At 50.9% G+C, this 16694-nt stretch overlaps 1 protein-coding gene across 1 annotated transcript in view; it reads right to left on the bottom strand.

Annotated features, from left to right (window-relative positions):
* The window catches only part of Mgat4b (alpha-1,3-mannosyl-glycoprotein 4-beta-N-acetylglucosaminyltransferase B), a 10002-nt gene extending 3822 nt beyond the window's left edge, over positions 1-6180 (bottom strand). Inside the window, exons 1-4 of the mRNA XM_021177541.1 lie at positions 5782-6180; positions 634-819; positions 398-538; positions 175-308 (exon numbers count right to left, since the gene is read on the bottom strand). Of these exons, the coding sequence (XP_021033200.1) occupies positions 175-308; positions 398-538; positions 634-819; positions 5782-5878 (558 nt within the window). The 5' untranslated portion in view covers positions 5879-6180. The remainder of the gene's footprint in view (positions 1-174; positions 309-397; positions 539-633; positions 820-5781) is intronic.
* Between the last annotated feature and the right edge of the window lie 10514 nt (positions 6181-16694).

The raw sequence follows: 16694 nt of genomic DNA, 5'->3' as shown, positions 1-16694 counted from the left end.
CTGAGCCATCTCACCAGCCCCGCATCTTTCTTTTTAACTTTTTGTCTTGATCCATTTGTGCATGAAACTTATGACTACAATTCTGATTGTCATCCCCCCCTCCGCGACTCCCTCTCCCCCCCAACTACGTCATTTTTTAAAAATTCATATATCCCCAGGCCCCGGACTACTCGCCTCGGCGATCAGCACCACGATGACTGAGTCTTCCTTCTCCTGCGGGCTCAGCTCCGAGATGAGCGAGTGCAATGTGTCAGTCAAGTACGAGTGCACCTCGCGCCGTACGCTCGGAATGCCCATCACCACGGACACTGCAGGGGCGCGGAGGAGTGACACTGGACAGAGCTCCGGGGGACAGCCTCTCTGCCCGCCACTCGCCCCTCCCGGGCCACGCCCATACCTCCGGTGCGGCCCTGGCCCACTCGCACTGCGGGCTGCAGACTGCTCTCCTTAGCCAGCAGGTGCGGCAGATGGTGGAAGACGGTGGGCAGATGAAGTACGTGCCTGTGCGAGACGTTCCACGGCTTCAGTCGCGGATCCTCTGGGTGGTTGAGAAATGCACAGGTGAGATTTTGCTGGGTCTGAAAACAGCACAATTCTGCAGCCTTCCATCCACCCCACCCCGCTGGAGCTCACCTGTTAGGCGGCCCCAAGTGCGATTGCCTTCTCCGTCCCGCAGTGCTTGCCTCTCGGACACTGCCCTCTTTATTTCTTCCAGCACCAGGTTTAGCTCCTTGGAGCGCTTCAGGCTCTCTTGCTCAGCTGCGTGCAAACGGTCTCGCAGAGCCAGGAACTCGCGCTGGTAAATGTCCACCACGTCACCTGTTGGAGAGTAGGGAGGTGGCACACACAGGTTAATATCAGGAAATAGCCCTTCCGAAAACCCAGTTCCTGTCATCACTGAACAGGTTTGCAAGAGCAAACCTGTAAGGGTATGCCTGCTACACCCCAACTTCCTCTAGGCACATACCAGTTCATGTGAAGTTACATTGATGCTCAGCCTGGGGCTGAAAAGCCCCCAGCAAGAGGATTATCTTTCCCTCCACCCTGTTATCTCATCCTTTAATGTGGATATATAGGAATAAGGATACCTTGTATAAGGTGAAAAGGGGATATGATCTCCCAGTCCTAAGCACAGGCTGGAACAGCCTGACTGAATCCTCTCCACCCACTGGCTCCCAAAATCCCCTCTTGCTTTTGCAGCCTGTGCCCCTTGCTGGGAATCAGACATCTAGAGTCGCATCCAGAGTACAAGGACACTGTCCTTCCTCAAGGAACACCCAAACCCCAGCCAGCCTTCTACTCCTCTCCTGTCCTCTTTCAAGGTTTGGAGAACAGACAACCCCATTCTTAAGGCCCCATAATCACAGTCAGCCTCCTCAGACTCTAGCCCTCAGGACTGAGCCTGGGCATAGGACCTGTGACTATGTGTTTGGGGGGGGGGGGGGGGGCTGCTCATCGATCATGGTTGTCACTAATTGCTCATTCGCTGAGTTCTTTCCATCTCACACCCACCCCCAGCCCACCTGCATGCTCAGATCAACAGATGAAGGTGACTAGCCCAGGAGCCTCTAACTAGCAGGTGCCCCAACCTCAAATGACTCTAGAGCTGGTAGTTGCTGGGCCCAGATATGAGTAGTGTAGAAGTACCTGGGTCCCTAAGTGGAGCTGTGAGTGTGGAGAAGAGTCCCCAGGGTGAGAACCACCTGGCATCATTGCTCTAGCAGGGATCAAGAACAAGAGGGATAAACCATATTTCGGTGGCAAGGGGCCAGCAGCTCCTGCCAGCCTGGGCATTCAAGGCCTTTGGCTGGTTGGCTGGCTGGCTTCTGCCCTCTTTATTAGCTCTCACATATGCCTCCCTCTCCTTTGTCCAATGTCTAGCTTGTGCACACGCTGTTTCTTCTGTCTGGATCCCACATCGTCTGACCTAGCCTTCAAGGCCTCGTCTGTTAGTCTAGGAAGCCTTTCTGACTCCCATCCCATCCCCAGGCACCAAATCCTTGGCTGGGCAAAACATCCCCAGAAAGGCCTTAGAGTGAGCTATCCCTAGTGTCTGTAGGCCAAAGGTGAAGCTCAAGGTAAGTTGAGTCACTTCAGGACACACTTCCTCCTGCAAGCAACACGGGCAAAGGTCTAAGTGTACTTAAGCCACAGGCAAGGAGCGCAGAGGAAGAGAGGCTCGGAGACAGGAGAGCCAAATGGATTCGGATTCGATTGAGGCATCCCTTACCTGAACAGCAAAACCCACCCCCAATCTTATACCCTGTCTTATCCAAGGCTAAAGTTCCAGGCCATACCCAGGTTTAGGGACAGACCCAAAGGAGGAAGAAGAGGGAATCAAGTTACAGGGTCTGTGAGACTCAGAGCTGGGCTCAAGGGGCCAAGTTACCCTGGAAACCTGACCCCTGGAACACTGAAAGCCGGCCCCAAGCTTGCTCTCCCAGCACTGGGCTACACCCACAGCTGACAGGGTTGAGGGCTAGAGGTACCCAGGCCATCAGAGCCAGCCAGGGAAATAGTTCACAGTGGCATAGACAGACAGGTGCCTTCCACAGCCTGGATGAGAAGTCCCTGCTCTGTCCTCATAGTGAAGCTAATGGGCAGCCTGTGCCACTGGCAGGGTCCCAAGCAGCACTGAGCTGAGGCCGAGGAAGAGAACGGGGGAAGTAACACTGGTCTAACAAGAGTGTATGTTTCCACCAGACCTACTCTGTTCTGGAAGTAAGCCGAGTCCCCAGTAAACGGCCTCAGGTAGGTCATGGTGGGTAGCAGGTCCCTGAATCTTCCTGATCATCCAGGCCTGGACATCGCTGGATCCCTATCCTGGCCTCCCTTCCTTCTCAGGCCTGTGCTGTCTGTTTACCAGCAGGCAATGGGCCCCTTGGGTTCCTGGGCCTAGCTACCACCCACACACCAATTCTGCTGTTGCTTCTCAGAACCCCACAGGCCCTTTCCCTTAGCAGCTTATCATACTCTTCTGGCCCTGTGCTGCCTGCTCTTGTTCCCTGTAAGAGCCCGGTGATCTTATTCCCAAGTCTACTGACTTGGGAGGTCCCCTCTTGTCCTCGTACCCTACAAATTCAGAAACTCAAGCTGTGTGATTACCCCCTAAGGGTTGTTCTTTTATTTCTTTTCTTTTTTTCTTTTGAGACAGGGTGGGTGTGTGTGTGTGTGTGTGTGTGTGTGTGTGTGTAAATCTGGGTGTTCAGGAACGCACACTGAAGACCAGGCTGGCCTCAAACTCGGAAATGCACCTGCCTCTGCCTCCCGTGTGCTGGAATTAAAGGTGTGTGCCACCACCACATGGTCATGGGTTGTTCTTAAAGCTAGACCATCCTGGTACCCCACATCTCTAGTGGGCGGGATAGTGAGGTAGGTCAGTGGTAAGGGCTTGGAGACTCTTTGGTCTCTCTGGGTACCTGGAGCATGTCAGGATAGGCCTTCCTAGGAAGCAGAGGATTTTGGCTTCCATACTTTCCAATCCCAGGAAAGCAGGATGGACTTAGCCCCAGGTGAGGACTGCAGCAGTGACCATGCCAGAACAGACTACACAGAGTGTGGAACGTATGATGCCCTACAAGCAGGATAATTAACACACCCTGAGGACTACGAACCACAGTGCTCCACCTGGCTCTCTCTTGGCATCGAAAACAGATTTTGGAGCCAAGCTGGGGTATAAACTTTGTACATGTACTTAGAGGAAATAGGCTCAGGGCCATAGGAAGACCGCAAGCCCAGCCCAAGGTCTGCTGTAAACCTGCAAGAGGGAAGGGAGTCGAGGTGGAGAGTGGCAGGTGTCCACTCTGTCTCTGGGTCGTGCGGTCCCCAAGGACTCTGGGAGAGCAAGGATCCAGTGAGAGCATGGCCCTGACACTGAGAAGGACTGTGTGGCTCTGTCTCCCTGAGGTCCAAGCTCTGCAGCTGTTTGGCTGAGGCTATAGTTTGATCCCTGAATGTCTGGCTGCTTCAACAGATAAAAGCCAAGGTTGGATTTGAACCTGAGTCCTGAACCCTAGGTGCATCTGGCCAAGTCTGAGTCTTTCCCATTCTTGACCCCTGCTTCTGCTGCCTCTTTCCTCTCTGGCTCCCCGCCTACATCCTCCCTTCCGGTTCTTTTGCTCTTCCCCTAAGTACTGGACCCTCCTCTCCTGAGCCCCATATCCGCTACAAAGTGGAAAGCAGCTTCAATCTAGTGGCTGACTGACTGAGTTTGCTTCTGAGTTATCTGCGTGGAAGAATGAGAAAGGCCCACAGTCAAGATTCCTGACTTCTAGTGAGCTGGCCTTGCTGGATACCCATGGAAACAGTACAGCCCTCAGGGTACACTCAGTCACTTCTCTCTCCATGCATACAGGCTCCTGGGCTTGTCCTCAGGAGGAAGAACTCTATCTGAGCCCTACTCTTCTCTGATCCTCTTGCTCCCCAGGCCCTCAGAATGCTAGTCTCCTGGCTTGCTCCCTCGGGAGGTAACCTAACATCAGATGGAGACATGTGATTGTCATAGGAAGCACATGGGAACCACTACCAAATGAGGATGAGACACAGTCTAATGGCCCTACCCACAATGGGACAACCTGATCCCAGTTCTTCCGACATGGCTCCACCACAGCCCTCATAGCTTTCCATGGCTACTCTCCCAAGGGCTCAAAACGTACCCTTCTGGATGCCACACCCTACCTTCAGAGAACAGTCCCCTGGCCATACCCCCCTCCCCCCCATAGCTCATTCCATCCCACACTCTCTCTGTGCCAGGCCCTATCGAATCTCTCCTTAGAGTTCCTGACTTGTGATTCTCTCAAAACCAGTCCAGACCTTCACTACCACTAAAATAGGGAAAGTGCTACAGGAGGCGAGGCTGGGCTGAGCAGGCAGGAGCCTGATGCCAGGAGTTAGACTTGCCACACGCCTCTTCCTGGACCTCCCCTGCCCCATTTAGCATAACCTTGGGGAACAGAGAGCCTGCCTGAGGGAGGGAGAGAGCTAGCCCACCTCAGCCTGATATGACAGGAAGAACAGAAGGCAGGCAGGAAGGAAGCAGCTCAGAGCCTCCTGTGTCCAGGCTGGGTGGATCATGGTCTCTGAAATCCTCAGCTCCCACTCAGTTTAAACCATTCAACCTAGCTCAGGGGGCTTCCTAGCAGTGCTAGGACCTGTGTCCTTCTACTCCCAAGACGGCTGGCCAGGCTGGGAGGCCATAGTGTGGACTGGTCAGCAAGCCCAAGCTTCGAAGCTGCACCAGGAAAGGCCAAGGAAACCCCACAAAGTGATCACATATCAGGGTTTCTGGGCTAGCTGTTCAAAAGGCCCTACAGAGGAACCCTGGGGCTCGGTGCCATGGAGGAGGCTGTAGGCCCCCTGGGAGCAGCGCCCACGGGAGCAGGGCTGATGCAGAGCACAACAGTGGATGGGGCAGGGGGATGGATACCTTGGCTCTATCTCCTCACCTGTCTCAACAATACTGTATCTGCTCTTGTCCAAGAGCCTGCACCAGGTTCTCTGGGTACACTACCTCTGTGACCTTGTGTCTCTGCCCCTCTGTGGGAACTCCATAGGTCCTTAACTTGCCAGTGGGAGCGCCCGCCCCTGGCATGGGATAACCGCAGGCAGAGGCCAGTCCTGAGCGCCACACGGAGGCGGGGATCTGGTAACCACACGCTCCCCTCGGCCAGGCCTGACCAGGGAATTTCGTGATGCCAAAAGCAAACAAGTGGGGCGAGCATGGGAGAGGCTCAGGTGCTCCCGGTGCGGGCCTGAGCAGGCGGCGGCGGGGTGGGGGCTCACCTTTCTGGCCGCTGAGCGCTGCGTACCAGGAGAGCGAGAGGAAGGCGCACAAGCAGAAGAGCAGCAGCGTCAGGAAGGTGCCATTGCGGAGCCTCATCTCCCCCGATGCGCGGCGGGCGCCGGCGGGGCCGAGGCCGCATGGCCCGGGGGACCGGGGCCGGGGCACGGGGGCCCGGAGGCGGCGGGGGCCCCGGCCCCGGAGCGCGGAGGAGCTGCGGGCCCGGGAGAGGCGGCTACGAGCAGGGCGGGAATGGGGACGGGGTTGGAGGGTGCGTGCGAGCTGCTCCTCCGCGGTGCGCGGCGCTGGCGGCCTCGATCTGAGGCTGGGCCGGGGCCGAGCAGGGTTGGGGCAAGGCGGCAAGAGCCGCGGCCGGGCTGGATCCGGGACCGCCGCCGAGTCGACGGGCGAAGGGCGGGGCGGCCGGGATTTAAAGGGGCCGCATCACTCGCCGCCGCTGGGAGCACCGCGAGGGGGCGGGGTAGGAGGCCAGCTCCCGGGATCCCGGCGGGCCCGCCTTGGGAAGGTGGCACGCGCGTGGAATAGCGCGCCCCAGGAAAGTCGCGGCTACAGTGGTGATGAATGAGGGTCAGCTATTGTGCAGCAGGGACAGACGGCGGAGATGCCTGTTCCCCCAAGTCTCCTTTCAGAAGATCCCATGAGCAAGTCCCTACACCTAGACCTTCAAGCCCTCCTCCGGACAGAGAGGATCTGGCATGGGAGGGGCCCGTTGTAGCCAAGCTGAGGTTATCTCTAGCTAGCAGGCTAGCCAGAAGTGCCCGCTGCTCTCTCTTGCGCCCACCAGTACTCCCTTCTCAGGGCATTCTCTGATGTGCCTCGGAGAGTATGCTGCGGACCGGGGGAGGCGCTCCTACTCTATCGAACAAGGACAATGGGCCGCTCTCAGGAGTAACAGAGCCGTTGTTTGTAGGTGTAGAGCACCCTCCGGAGCCCAGCCGACTAGCTTCCCGGTGCCAGGCATGCTGTGGGCGGGAGTCAGGCTCAACCTGTAGTTTAGGGGATCACGGGTCCGCAGGGTGACCGGGGGCGGGGACGGGGCGCCTCTGGCTCCTATTTGTACAGCGGCGCCTAAGACTTTATTGCTGTCTCTTCTTGCATCTTCATAGAAGAACTTATTACAGACTTCCCTCCATGCTTCTGCGGAACCAGGAACTGGACACACAATGAAAGGACTCACAGAGCCAAGGCAGCCTCGGGGCATGCATTTTGGAAGCGCCAAATCTACTTCCCTTCTTGAATCTCAACGCCATTCAAAATGGAACCAGAAGCTACTGTGTAAAATGGAGCTACTACCTAAGAGCAGAGTGGTGACGGCTACTAAGCCTGAGTTCAATCCTTCAGAATCCACAGGGTGGAAGGAGTGAAATGACTGCTGCAATTGGTTCTCCGATCTCTGTATGGTGTCTATGGCACGACAGTGCCATCCACGTATGATGTCCCGAAAGACCCTGCTTGGAATGACCGTGAGCGCGTGCGGGGGTGGGGTCGGGGGGGAGGTGTGATCACACCCTGGGTGGGTGATGGTCTCAGTAAAGTAGAAGCTGCAGTGGTGATCTCACACACACACACACAGACACACACACACAGGCTTGCGTGCACAATAAAGTGACCCATACCCAGGAGGCAGGAGGATCCTTATGAGTTTAAGGAAGGCTTGGTCTACATTTAGAATTCTTGGCTAGCCAAGTCTGCATACTGAGATTCTGGGGGCAGAGTTGGGGTGGGGAGCTACAGAAGGCAAGGCACAGTCCAAAAGTCACTGTTTTACAGTTTGGAGTGACTTAGGGCAGAGTACAGCCTGATTTCCACACCTGATCTTGTTGGAACCTTCTGAAGGGAAGTATCCTGGTGTGTTTTCCTGTTTTCATAGGAGTCTTCTCTGTGGTGCAAAAAAGTAGTAGGTCTTCATTTTAGTAATATAAAGTCTTAATTTTGTTTAAAAGACAAAACAACAACAACAACAAACAGTGGAGCCAGTATAGTGTGTAACATGCCTCCAATGCCAGCAGCCAGACAGCAAAGGCAGGAAGAGCTCTGTGAGTTCCAGGCCAGCCATACATAGTGAGCCCATGTTGTCATTCCCCAAACCCCCAAAACAGTTTGAGACCAGCTTGATATACATAGAAAATTTAAAATTCTGAGCCAAGGAGAGCTATACAGTGGAACTGTCCTACAAACAAATAAGGCTAGAGAGGTGGCTCAGTAGGCCCCCATCAGCTTTATCAGGTGGCTCACAGCTACCTGGAACTAAGGGAAATAGACACCTCTAAGCGCAGTGTGTGGGTGTGCACATACTTAAAAAGAAATCTAGAAATCAAGCAACAAAAAGTATATTAGAGCTGGAGGTGTAGCTGAGTGGTGAAGCACTCAACATCAACTGAAGTGGATGATTTAAGGAAGATGCTATAATGATTAAACCAGTGGATCTGAAGGAGATGGACTGTAGGTGAGTACATGGATCTCCCCTCTCCCATTGCTACCTTGGAGTAGGGGAACAGGAATAAGAGAAGGTCCCTGATGTCTAGGGAGCAGAGCCTCTGTAGAAACAGGAAATTGGGGTTAGGGAGAGCCCATGTCTCAGGAGCAGGACCTCATAGCAGCCTGTCTACCTCCAGCCTCCTCCTTTGAAAATGGCAGCATTGTCTGGCACGTGTCCTGTTTTCTACAGTCTTTGCCTTTGTAGTAATTAATTAATCCGGGCCTGCTTGCCACCTAAAGTCCCTTCAGACACTTCCTGGCTCTGCATGTTGCCTTGCAGCTGGCAATATACCTTCACCTGAGGTTCAGCATCAGGTCCTAGGGACCCACTCAGGGAAAATGGAGCCATATGGGCCCAGAGAAATCCTGCTTTCCTTTTGAAAGTCAGCTGTAGGCCTTTCCTCCTTTGTTCTAGATTTTCACACAGTGAAAACACAGTCACACACACACACACACACACACACCTTACTTTTTCAGAGTCAGTGACTCACTATGAAACCCTGACTGGCCTGTAACTCACCATGCAGACCAGCACTGGGATTAAAAGCCTGTAGACACCCAGCTGTTATGATCACAGCCTTCAGTCCATGTTCTAGGACAGCCTTTGGAAGTAGTCTAGGGGTTCAGCCTTGGGGGTAGTCAAGAATAGAGCTAAGAGAAATAGAAGATCCATACATGATTTCACTAGCCTTCAAGTGAAATGGGTCCTGCTCTCCATTTAAGAATGGGAACTGCATCCTGTAGATTTCCCAGGCTATGTGACTGTCACAACAGAAGTCAGGGATTTCATCTACCTCAACTAGAGGTGTAGTGGGGCACTTCAAAAGAATAGTTACACTCATGTTAGTGACTTCATTTTTTTTAATTTATTTTTTGTATATGAGTATACTGTCCCTCTCTTCAGACACAGCAGAAGAGGACATCAGATCCCATTGCAGATGGTTGTGAGCCACCACATGGTTGCTAGGATTTGAACTCAGGACCTCTGGAAGAGCAGTCAGTGCTCTTAACCACTGAGCCATCTCACCAGCCCAGTAACTTCATATTTTTGATATTAGTCCTGCTCTAGATATTAAAGTTTAGAAGACTCACGAGTAGTTACATATGGTTTAAAAAGTGTTTTTCTGACATCTGCATTTCAGTTGTTTGTTTAGAAGGCCTTGCCTTCTAAGGCATGGGCCTGTGATTATGATGGGATTGAGAGGAGAAGGTAAGAGGTTTAAGAGTCCAGACGAGAGTGAATAGCTCAGCTGTTAAGAGCACTTCTGCAAGAGGAAAAGGGTTTGATTCCCAGCACCCACTGGCAGCTCCCAAGGGAATCAGCTGCTCTCTTCTGGCCTCCCAGAGCACTGCACACATACATTCACTCAAGAAAAACACCCAAATACATTTTTTTTTTCTTAAGATGAAAAAAATTAAAAGACAGTTCAGGATCATCCTTGGCTACAAAGCCAGTTCAAGGCCAGCCAGGGCTTCATGAGATCTTACACTTACAAACACACACTAAATTGCCCAAGAATAAGTAAAAGAGCCAAGCAGTTGCAGCACACACCCTTAATCCCAGCATTCTGGATGCAGAAGCAGGCAGAGCTTTGAGTTCAAGGCCAGCCTGGTCTACAGAGTGAGTTCCACAAGATAGCCAGGAGTACTCAGAGAAACCTTGCCTTAAACAAACAAACAAACAAACAAACATACACAAAAAAAGAATAATTTTTTAAAAGATCTATTTTATTTAGTGTATGTGAGTGCACTGTAGCTGTACTGATGGTTGTGAGCTTCATGTGCTTGCTGGGAATTTGAATTCAGGACCTCTGCTGGCTCCGGCCTAAGGATTTATTTATTATTATATCTAAGTACACTGTAGCTGTCTTCAGACACATCAGAAGAGGGTATGAGGTCTCATTATGGATGGTTGTGAGCCCCTATATGGTTGCTGGGATTTGAACTCAGGACCTCTAGGAGAGCAGTCAGTGCTCTTAACCACTGAGCCATCTCTCCAGCCCAAATAAAAATTTTAAAATGGTGACATATGCTTATAGTCCCAGTACTAGGGAGACTTCAAGAGGATTGCTTCAAGTTCAAAACCAGGTTGGACTGTATAGTGCATACCAGCCCACCTGGTCTACAAAATTAAACATTGTCTCTCAAAACAAACATCAAATCAAACACAAAATACAAACATGAATGCTTTAATGTTGATCCTCCCACAACCATGTTAGAACCTGTCCACCTTGCCCAAGGCCACAGTGACAAGGTCCATGGAAGATGATCAAGAAGATCCAGGGAAGAAGAGGTGGGGGTCTCAGTGTAACTGTTCTCAACATACACGAATAATTCTTAAAGGGACATGGCTTCCCTTATACACATACATCCTTCCCCATCAGGGTAGATACAGAGCTCAGTGAGATCCTGGCTTACAGAAAAAAAGAGTTTCTCTGTGTAGCCCTGGCTGTCCTAGAACTCACTCTGAAGAGCAGGCTGGCCTGGAGCTCAGGAATCCACCAGCTTCTGCCTCCCGAGTGCTGGGACAGTAGTGTGTGTGCCACTACTGCCCGGCCACGGCCAGAAAAATCATCTTTACTTATCTTGTCAGGGATTTATTTAGTTTTCTTTGGTTTTGTTTTGATACAATGTAACCAAGGCTAGTCTTCAACTCCTGACTTTCTGGCCTCTACTTTCCAAGCTGTGATTGTGGTATTCGTTGGTTTGAGGGCTTTGTCTTGAGATCAGAAAGCAGGACAAGGAAAGGGACCTGGAGTTTATACTTAAGTCTCAGGATGAGCCTCCCAGCCAGCGAAGGGCGGGGTTGCAGGACAGAGAGGCAGCCAGGAGCCCAGCTACAGCGAGATGCAGTTGTAGGTGAAAGAGTCCGGAATGCACCATGAAACCATCGCTATCGAGAAATCATTCTGAACTGAGAGCATTTGAGAACAGGCTTTTATTATTATTATTATTATTATTATTATTATTATTATTATTTAATTACTTTATTTTTTTTAGACAAGGTCTCTCTCTATGTAGCCCTGGCTGTCCTGGAACTCAATATGCAGGCCAGGCTAGCCTTGAATTCACAGAGATCTGCCCTCCTATGGCTCTCCAAGTGCTGGAACTGAAAGCTGAGCCCAGCTGAGAACAGGCTCTGACCTAACCTTCTTCATGTGCTCCAAAACAATCTCCCAGAGTGCTCTCGGCTGGAATTAGCCAGAAAATGAATCTCAGAGTCATAACACCAGACAAACACAGCCACACCCACGGGAACATTCTCACAAAAGGATTTACATGTGGGGGGCTGGAGAGGTGGCTCAGCTGTTAAGAGCACTGACTGTTCTTCCAGAGGTCCTGAGTTCAATTCCCAGCAACCACATGGTGGCTCACAACCATCTGTAATGGATCTGATGCCCTCTTCTGGTGTGTCTGAAGATAGCAAAAACGTACTCACAAAAAGTAAATAAATAATTCTTTTAAAAAAAGAATTTACATGGCATCTTTCCTAAAAGACATTTATTTGCTTGTAATTCACCCTCATTAAGTCAATAAACAATGGTGAGGTGGCTCAGAGAGCAAAGGCAGTTTCATCCCAAGGACCACAGGTGAGATAAGAGACCGGAGTCTCACAAGTTGTCCTCTGACCTCCACTTGTGCACTGTGGTGTACACACACACACACACACACACACACACACACACACACAAATATAATTAAGCCAAAAAAGTAAATAAAGTTGATACCTGGGCTGAGCACGGTAGCCTATGCCTTTAATACAGGCATTCAAGAGACAAGGACAGGCAGCTCTGAGTCCCAGCCCAGTTTATATTATATTATATATAAAATGAGCTCCAAAATTCTAACTGCCAAATACTACAAGTAGATAAAAATCTCTTGCCAGTCTGTTGCCAGGCTCGAATTTTTTTCCCTGGGGTTTTATTGTCAAGTTCTTATCGCTGGCCTCAACCCAGGATCCTTTGCCTCTGTCTCCCACATGCTGGGCTTACAGGCTTAATTCACAGGCCTACAATGACACACACACACGTGCAATGTCCAGCAGAGGCTCACCATTCTGTACCCGTATTTCCAAGAACAGCAGCTACCACCAGGGCTGGCTAGATGACTCAGCAGGTATTGTGGCCAAGCCTAAGGACCTCAGTTTGATTTCCCCAGACCCACATGGTTTTAGGAGAGATAAAGACTCCTGTAAGTTGCCCTCTGACCTCCACATTCACACCAACTTGTACACACATACACAGATACAAAGTAAGTAAGTAAATATATGTAATTAAACTTTTCTTTAATTTCACAGTCCTCCCAAATAGACTCGGGAGGGTAGAGGTCCCTGGATAGACACCCAGGGAAATTGAATGGGTCCGGAATGGGTGGAGGGGTTTTAATGAAAGCATGCTTGTTAAAGCTGTTTGTCCATCAAGGACTCTGAGTGCTCTGCTCACTTCAGTTCCTGCCCAGGCTTCAGGGACAGCTACTGAGATAGTGCTTTCCTGGAAGAAGAGAGAAAGCTCTAGAAGTTCTGGCATTAGCAAATAAAGAAACATTTGCCTTGTCCTTGGTCTGTGGCTTTTACTGCTTCAGGTCCTTGGCTGGAGCTAATCACATGGTCTCACATCGAGAGAGCTGGCTGATTTTATAGATATATAAAACTGGGTTTCCTGGTGTAAAAGATACATGAAGTTATTACTGTTGCTATTAGGAATTATAATAAACAGAAATTGCTGGTGGTTTGAGGGTCAGGGTGTAGCCACAGGCTTCTAGCTTGATCACTATGGCTTTCTCTGGAACTCTGCAGCTTGGATACAATTGATCCAAACCAAACCTGAATCAGCTAAGGCGTCCCGCACCTCTAATGCCTGCATTCAGAAAACAGGAGCAGGAGGATTATTAAAAGTTTGAGGCCAGCCTAGTCTATACAGTAATTACAGTAATTTAAGATTCCATCTTTAAAAAAAAAAAAAAAAGGCTGGTGAGATGACTCAGTGTGTAAGGACACTTGCCACCAAGCCTGATGACCTGAGTTGTACCCCAGAGACCCACATGGTAGGAGAGAACTGACTCCCAAAAGCTGTCTTCTTGTAGGGGATGTGGAGATAAATCTGGTGGAGAAAGAGGTGGGGGAGAGAGGGAGAAGCCACAGGCTCCTGAATTGCCTTGAGGAGTCCTCCTGATCCACTGCACACTGTAGGATCTGATGTGGGCTTCTGTGGCTTCCAGCATCCCGCATAGTGAGACAGCACGGAAGGCCCAGAGGCCAGGGCGGTGAAGGCTTCTCCAGTCTGCATGGAAATTTCCATGGGGGATTGGCCCCTCCCCCATGGGCTCATGGACAGGCCAGTTAGATTCTGCTAAACAATATAGGTTGCACCCCAATTTGCCCTAATTGGCTGAAAAGCTATATATAAGCTCCTGTAATAATAAAGTTAGATCTGCACTCTGATGCTGGTCTCAGGAGTCTGAACTGCAGGCATAGGCTTGGACTCTGATTCCATTCACCCTGAACTTCCTGTTCCCTTCCCACCGCTTCCGACCCTCCACAGGGAGCTGACAGATTCCATTTTGATTTTTAGTCTGGTCTACTGGGCCTCATGGAAGAGCCTAGTCTAAAACAGTGGCTACCACAATAATACTTTCTATACCTTTACTGTGTGTGCGTGCATGTGTGTGTACACACATGTGTATGTGTTATTGAGGATTGTATCCAGAGCTGCCTGTATGCTAGGCAAGTGCTCTACCAGGGAGTTATATGCCACGACTTTCACTTGCTTTTTAATTTTGAGAAAGGATTTCACTAAGTCCTTGACATTGTGACCCTCCTGCCTCAGCCTCCTGAGTAGCTGGGATTTGGTGCCTAACTGCAACTTTGATTTTTTTATTTAATTGGAGTAACATTAGCTAAACACCCAGGCACTTCACAAATACTGGTAAAGGTTCCCCTTCGTGCCTGCTTGGGAACACTCGTCAAACAAAGGGGTACCCACAGCTGGAGTGAGGTGCGGGACACAGGACTGTGGAGGCCAAACAGGGAGGAGTTAGGTGAGGGACAACCTGAGGGCCAGAGCTCAGGAGAGCAGATGGCCCACAAAAGGCTGCATGCAGCAGGGGAACTGAAAGTCCTGAGGGGGACAGTGCTTCCCTGGCTTGGGGCACTGTCATTGTTTCGAGATCTCCCTAGCTAGGGAGACATTGACTGTTCTCCCATCCTTACCTGCCCAGACCCCATTTCTCCTTGAACGGTTTTTCACTGGGGCCCCTCCAGGCTCTTTTGAGCTGCCTAAAACAGACAGGGTTTCTGATTTCCTCACAGCTCCTCCACCCTGGCTCCACCTTTATCTTTCCAGAATCTTTCGAAACTGTAGCCTGGCCCCCAGCCTTGGGAGCCTCAACCACAAGGGCATACTGTCAGATTAAGGTGTAGAGTTAAGAAAAAACCCAGAAAGGGAATAAAGTCATCATCTCCCCACCCCTGTGTTTTTCTGAGCCTCTGCACCTAAGGGTGCAGCAGCACCCAGGAGAGGCTGGGCACAGGTTCCACTTCAGCATCAGAGAGGAGGCCTTGCTTGGAAACAAGACTGAAAACCGGGTCAGTTGGTATTTACAGTTGTGAAGGAGACCACTACAGAAGCACACACACTTGGGGACAGTAGAGGGCAGCTTCCCCCACGTGGTTTGCAGCCCTCCCTCCAGGGCTCCTTCTCTGCCCTTTGGGGGTTGGCTCCCAAGAGTGACTAGAGTTCATTGGGAGTTTTCTGTCAACCTGGGGCACCCAGCTTTGTGTCTGTGGACTCACTTTGGGCCTTGCTCTGCCTCCCTTTTCCCATTGGGTATAGCTAACATCTTCTCCACCAAGCCTGTGTATTGTCCTCTGGGTCCAGCCTCCTACCTTCCTCCTCCTCTTACTCCCCCACCCTGAGTGTGCAACCCCAGCCTAGGGGACCTCTTTCATCCCAGTGGGTGGTCCAACTCTAGAGAAACTGAAAGCTCCCTAGATTCTACTGCCCCAACAACTTGGCATTAAGTAACTCCCTCGGCTGTTTTTCTATTAGGATAATCTTAAAAGCCTTTGGGATGTGTTCCCCTTCCTGCTGCAGAGCCAGACACCTCATGATTGTGCTTCTGTAAAAAGAGAGGCTGGGGATGCAGAGTGCTTGCCTAATATGCACGAGGGGAGGCCCTGGGTTTTGTTCTTGATACCACCAAGAAACACAGAGGCTAACGCTGAAAAGCGCTCATCTGGACTCTTGATTCCACCCACACCCAAAGAGTATCAACCAAACTTAAGAAAAGCATTGCGAAGCCATGAAGGAACCTGAGAAGGAGGTGACAACATGCCAGTCAGCCATAAGCAAAATGATATCCAATACTTGGAGGTGTTTCCTAGGGAGGTGTGGCCAGGGGAGGCGCTCCTGAGGAGATAAACTGCCCACCGTTCAGACAGAGATGGGTGAAGGAATGGGATCCGGACAGGGTAATAGCCCGGGAGATGTACCAGCTGGAATGTGTTGCGCATATCTGGGAACTTGGGGTGTGCCACTCCAGTGTGGGTGAGAAGAGCGTGACCGCCCTTGCCCTGGCATCCCAGCCATAGATGAGCACTCTCACAGAGAAACACATCTCACTGGGCCTGGGTGGAGTGGGGATCTGGAGGGGCTGTGCCCCTGTGATCTCCAGTCTCTGTAAGAATGATCTGAGCGGGGGCTGGTGAGATGGCTCAGTCGGTAAGAGCACCCGAATGCTCTTCCGAAGGTCCAGAGTTCAAATCCCAGCAACCACATGATGGCTCACAACCATCCGAGATCTGGACACTCTTCCGGTGTGTCTGAAGACAGCTACAGTGTACTTACATATAATAAATAAATCTTAAAAAAAAAAAAAAGAATGATCTGAGCGGGCTGGTGAGATGGCTCAGTGGGTAAGAGCACCCGACTGCTCTTCTGAAGGTCCGAAGTTCAAATCCCAGCAACCACATGGTGGCTCACAACCACCTGTAATGAGACCTGATGCCCTCTTCTGGTGCATCTGAAGACAGCTACAGTGTACTTACATATAATAAATAATAAATAAATAAATCTTTAAAAAAAAAAGGAATGGTCTGAGCATCTCAGCCTGAATCCTCAGCGGCCTTAGCTTCAGCTGATGAGCGAGCGCCCATACGGACTCCTCATCCCACAACTCAAGAGATTGCCATGTGACTGCTCCATTATTAGGGGGAAGATTTTTATTGTAAAGGAGAGGGAGAAAATATGCAGAGGCATCGGGAAGCGTTCAGGGCAGAGGAAACCAGAAGCAGAGTTGACATGGCTGGGGCTAGGGAGGCAGGAGAGGGAGGGAGAACAGTGGAGATAGCCATGGTCAGAGATAGCAAGAGATGCAGAACACAGAGAAACCCTGTCTCGAAAAACAAAAAAAAAAAAAA

The sequence above is a fragment of the Mus caroli genome, chromosome 11 (genome assembly GCF_900094665.2).
Source record: "Mus caroli chromosome 11, CAROLI_EIJ_v1.1, whole genome shotgun sequence".
Classification (NCBI taxonomy): domain Eukaryota; kingdom Metazoa; phylum Chordata; class Mammalia; order Rodentia; family Muridae; genus Mus; species Mus caroli.
This window is presented reverse-complemented; position numbering and strand designations above follow the sequence as displayed.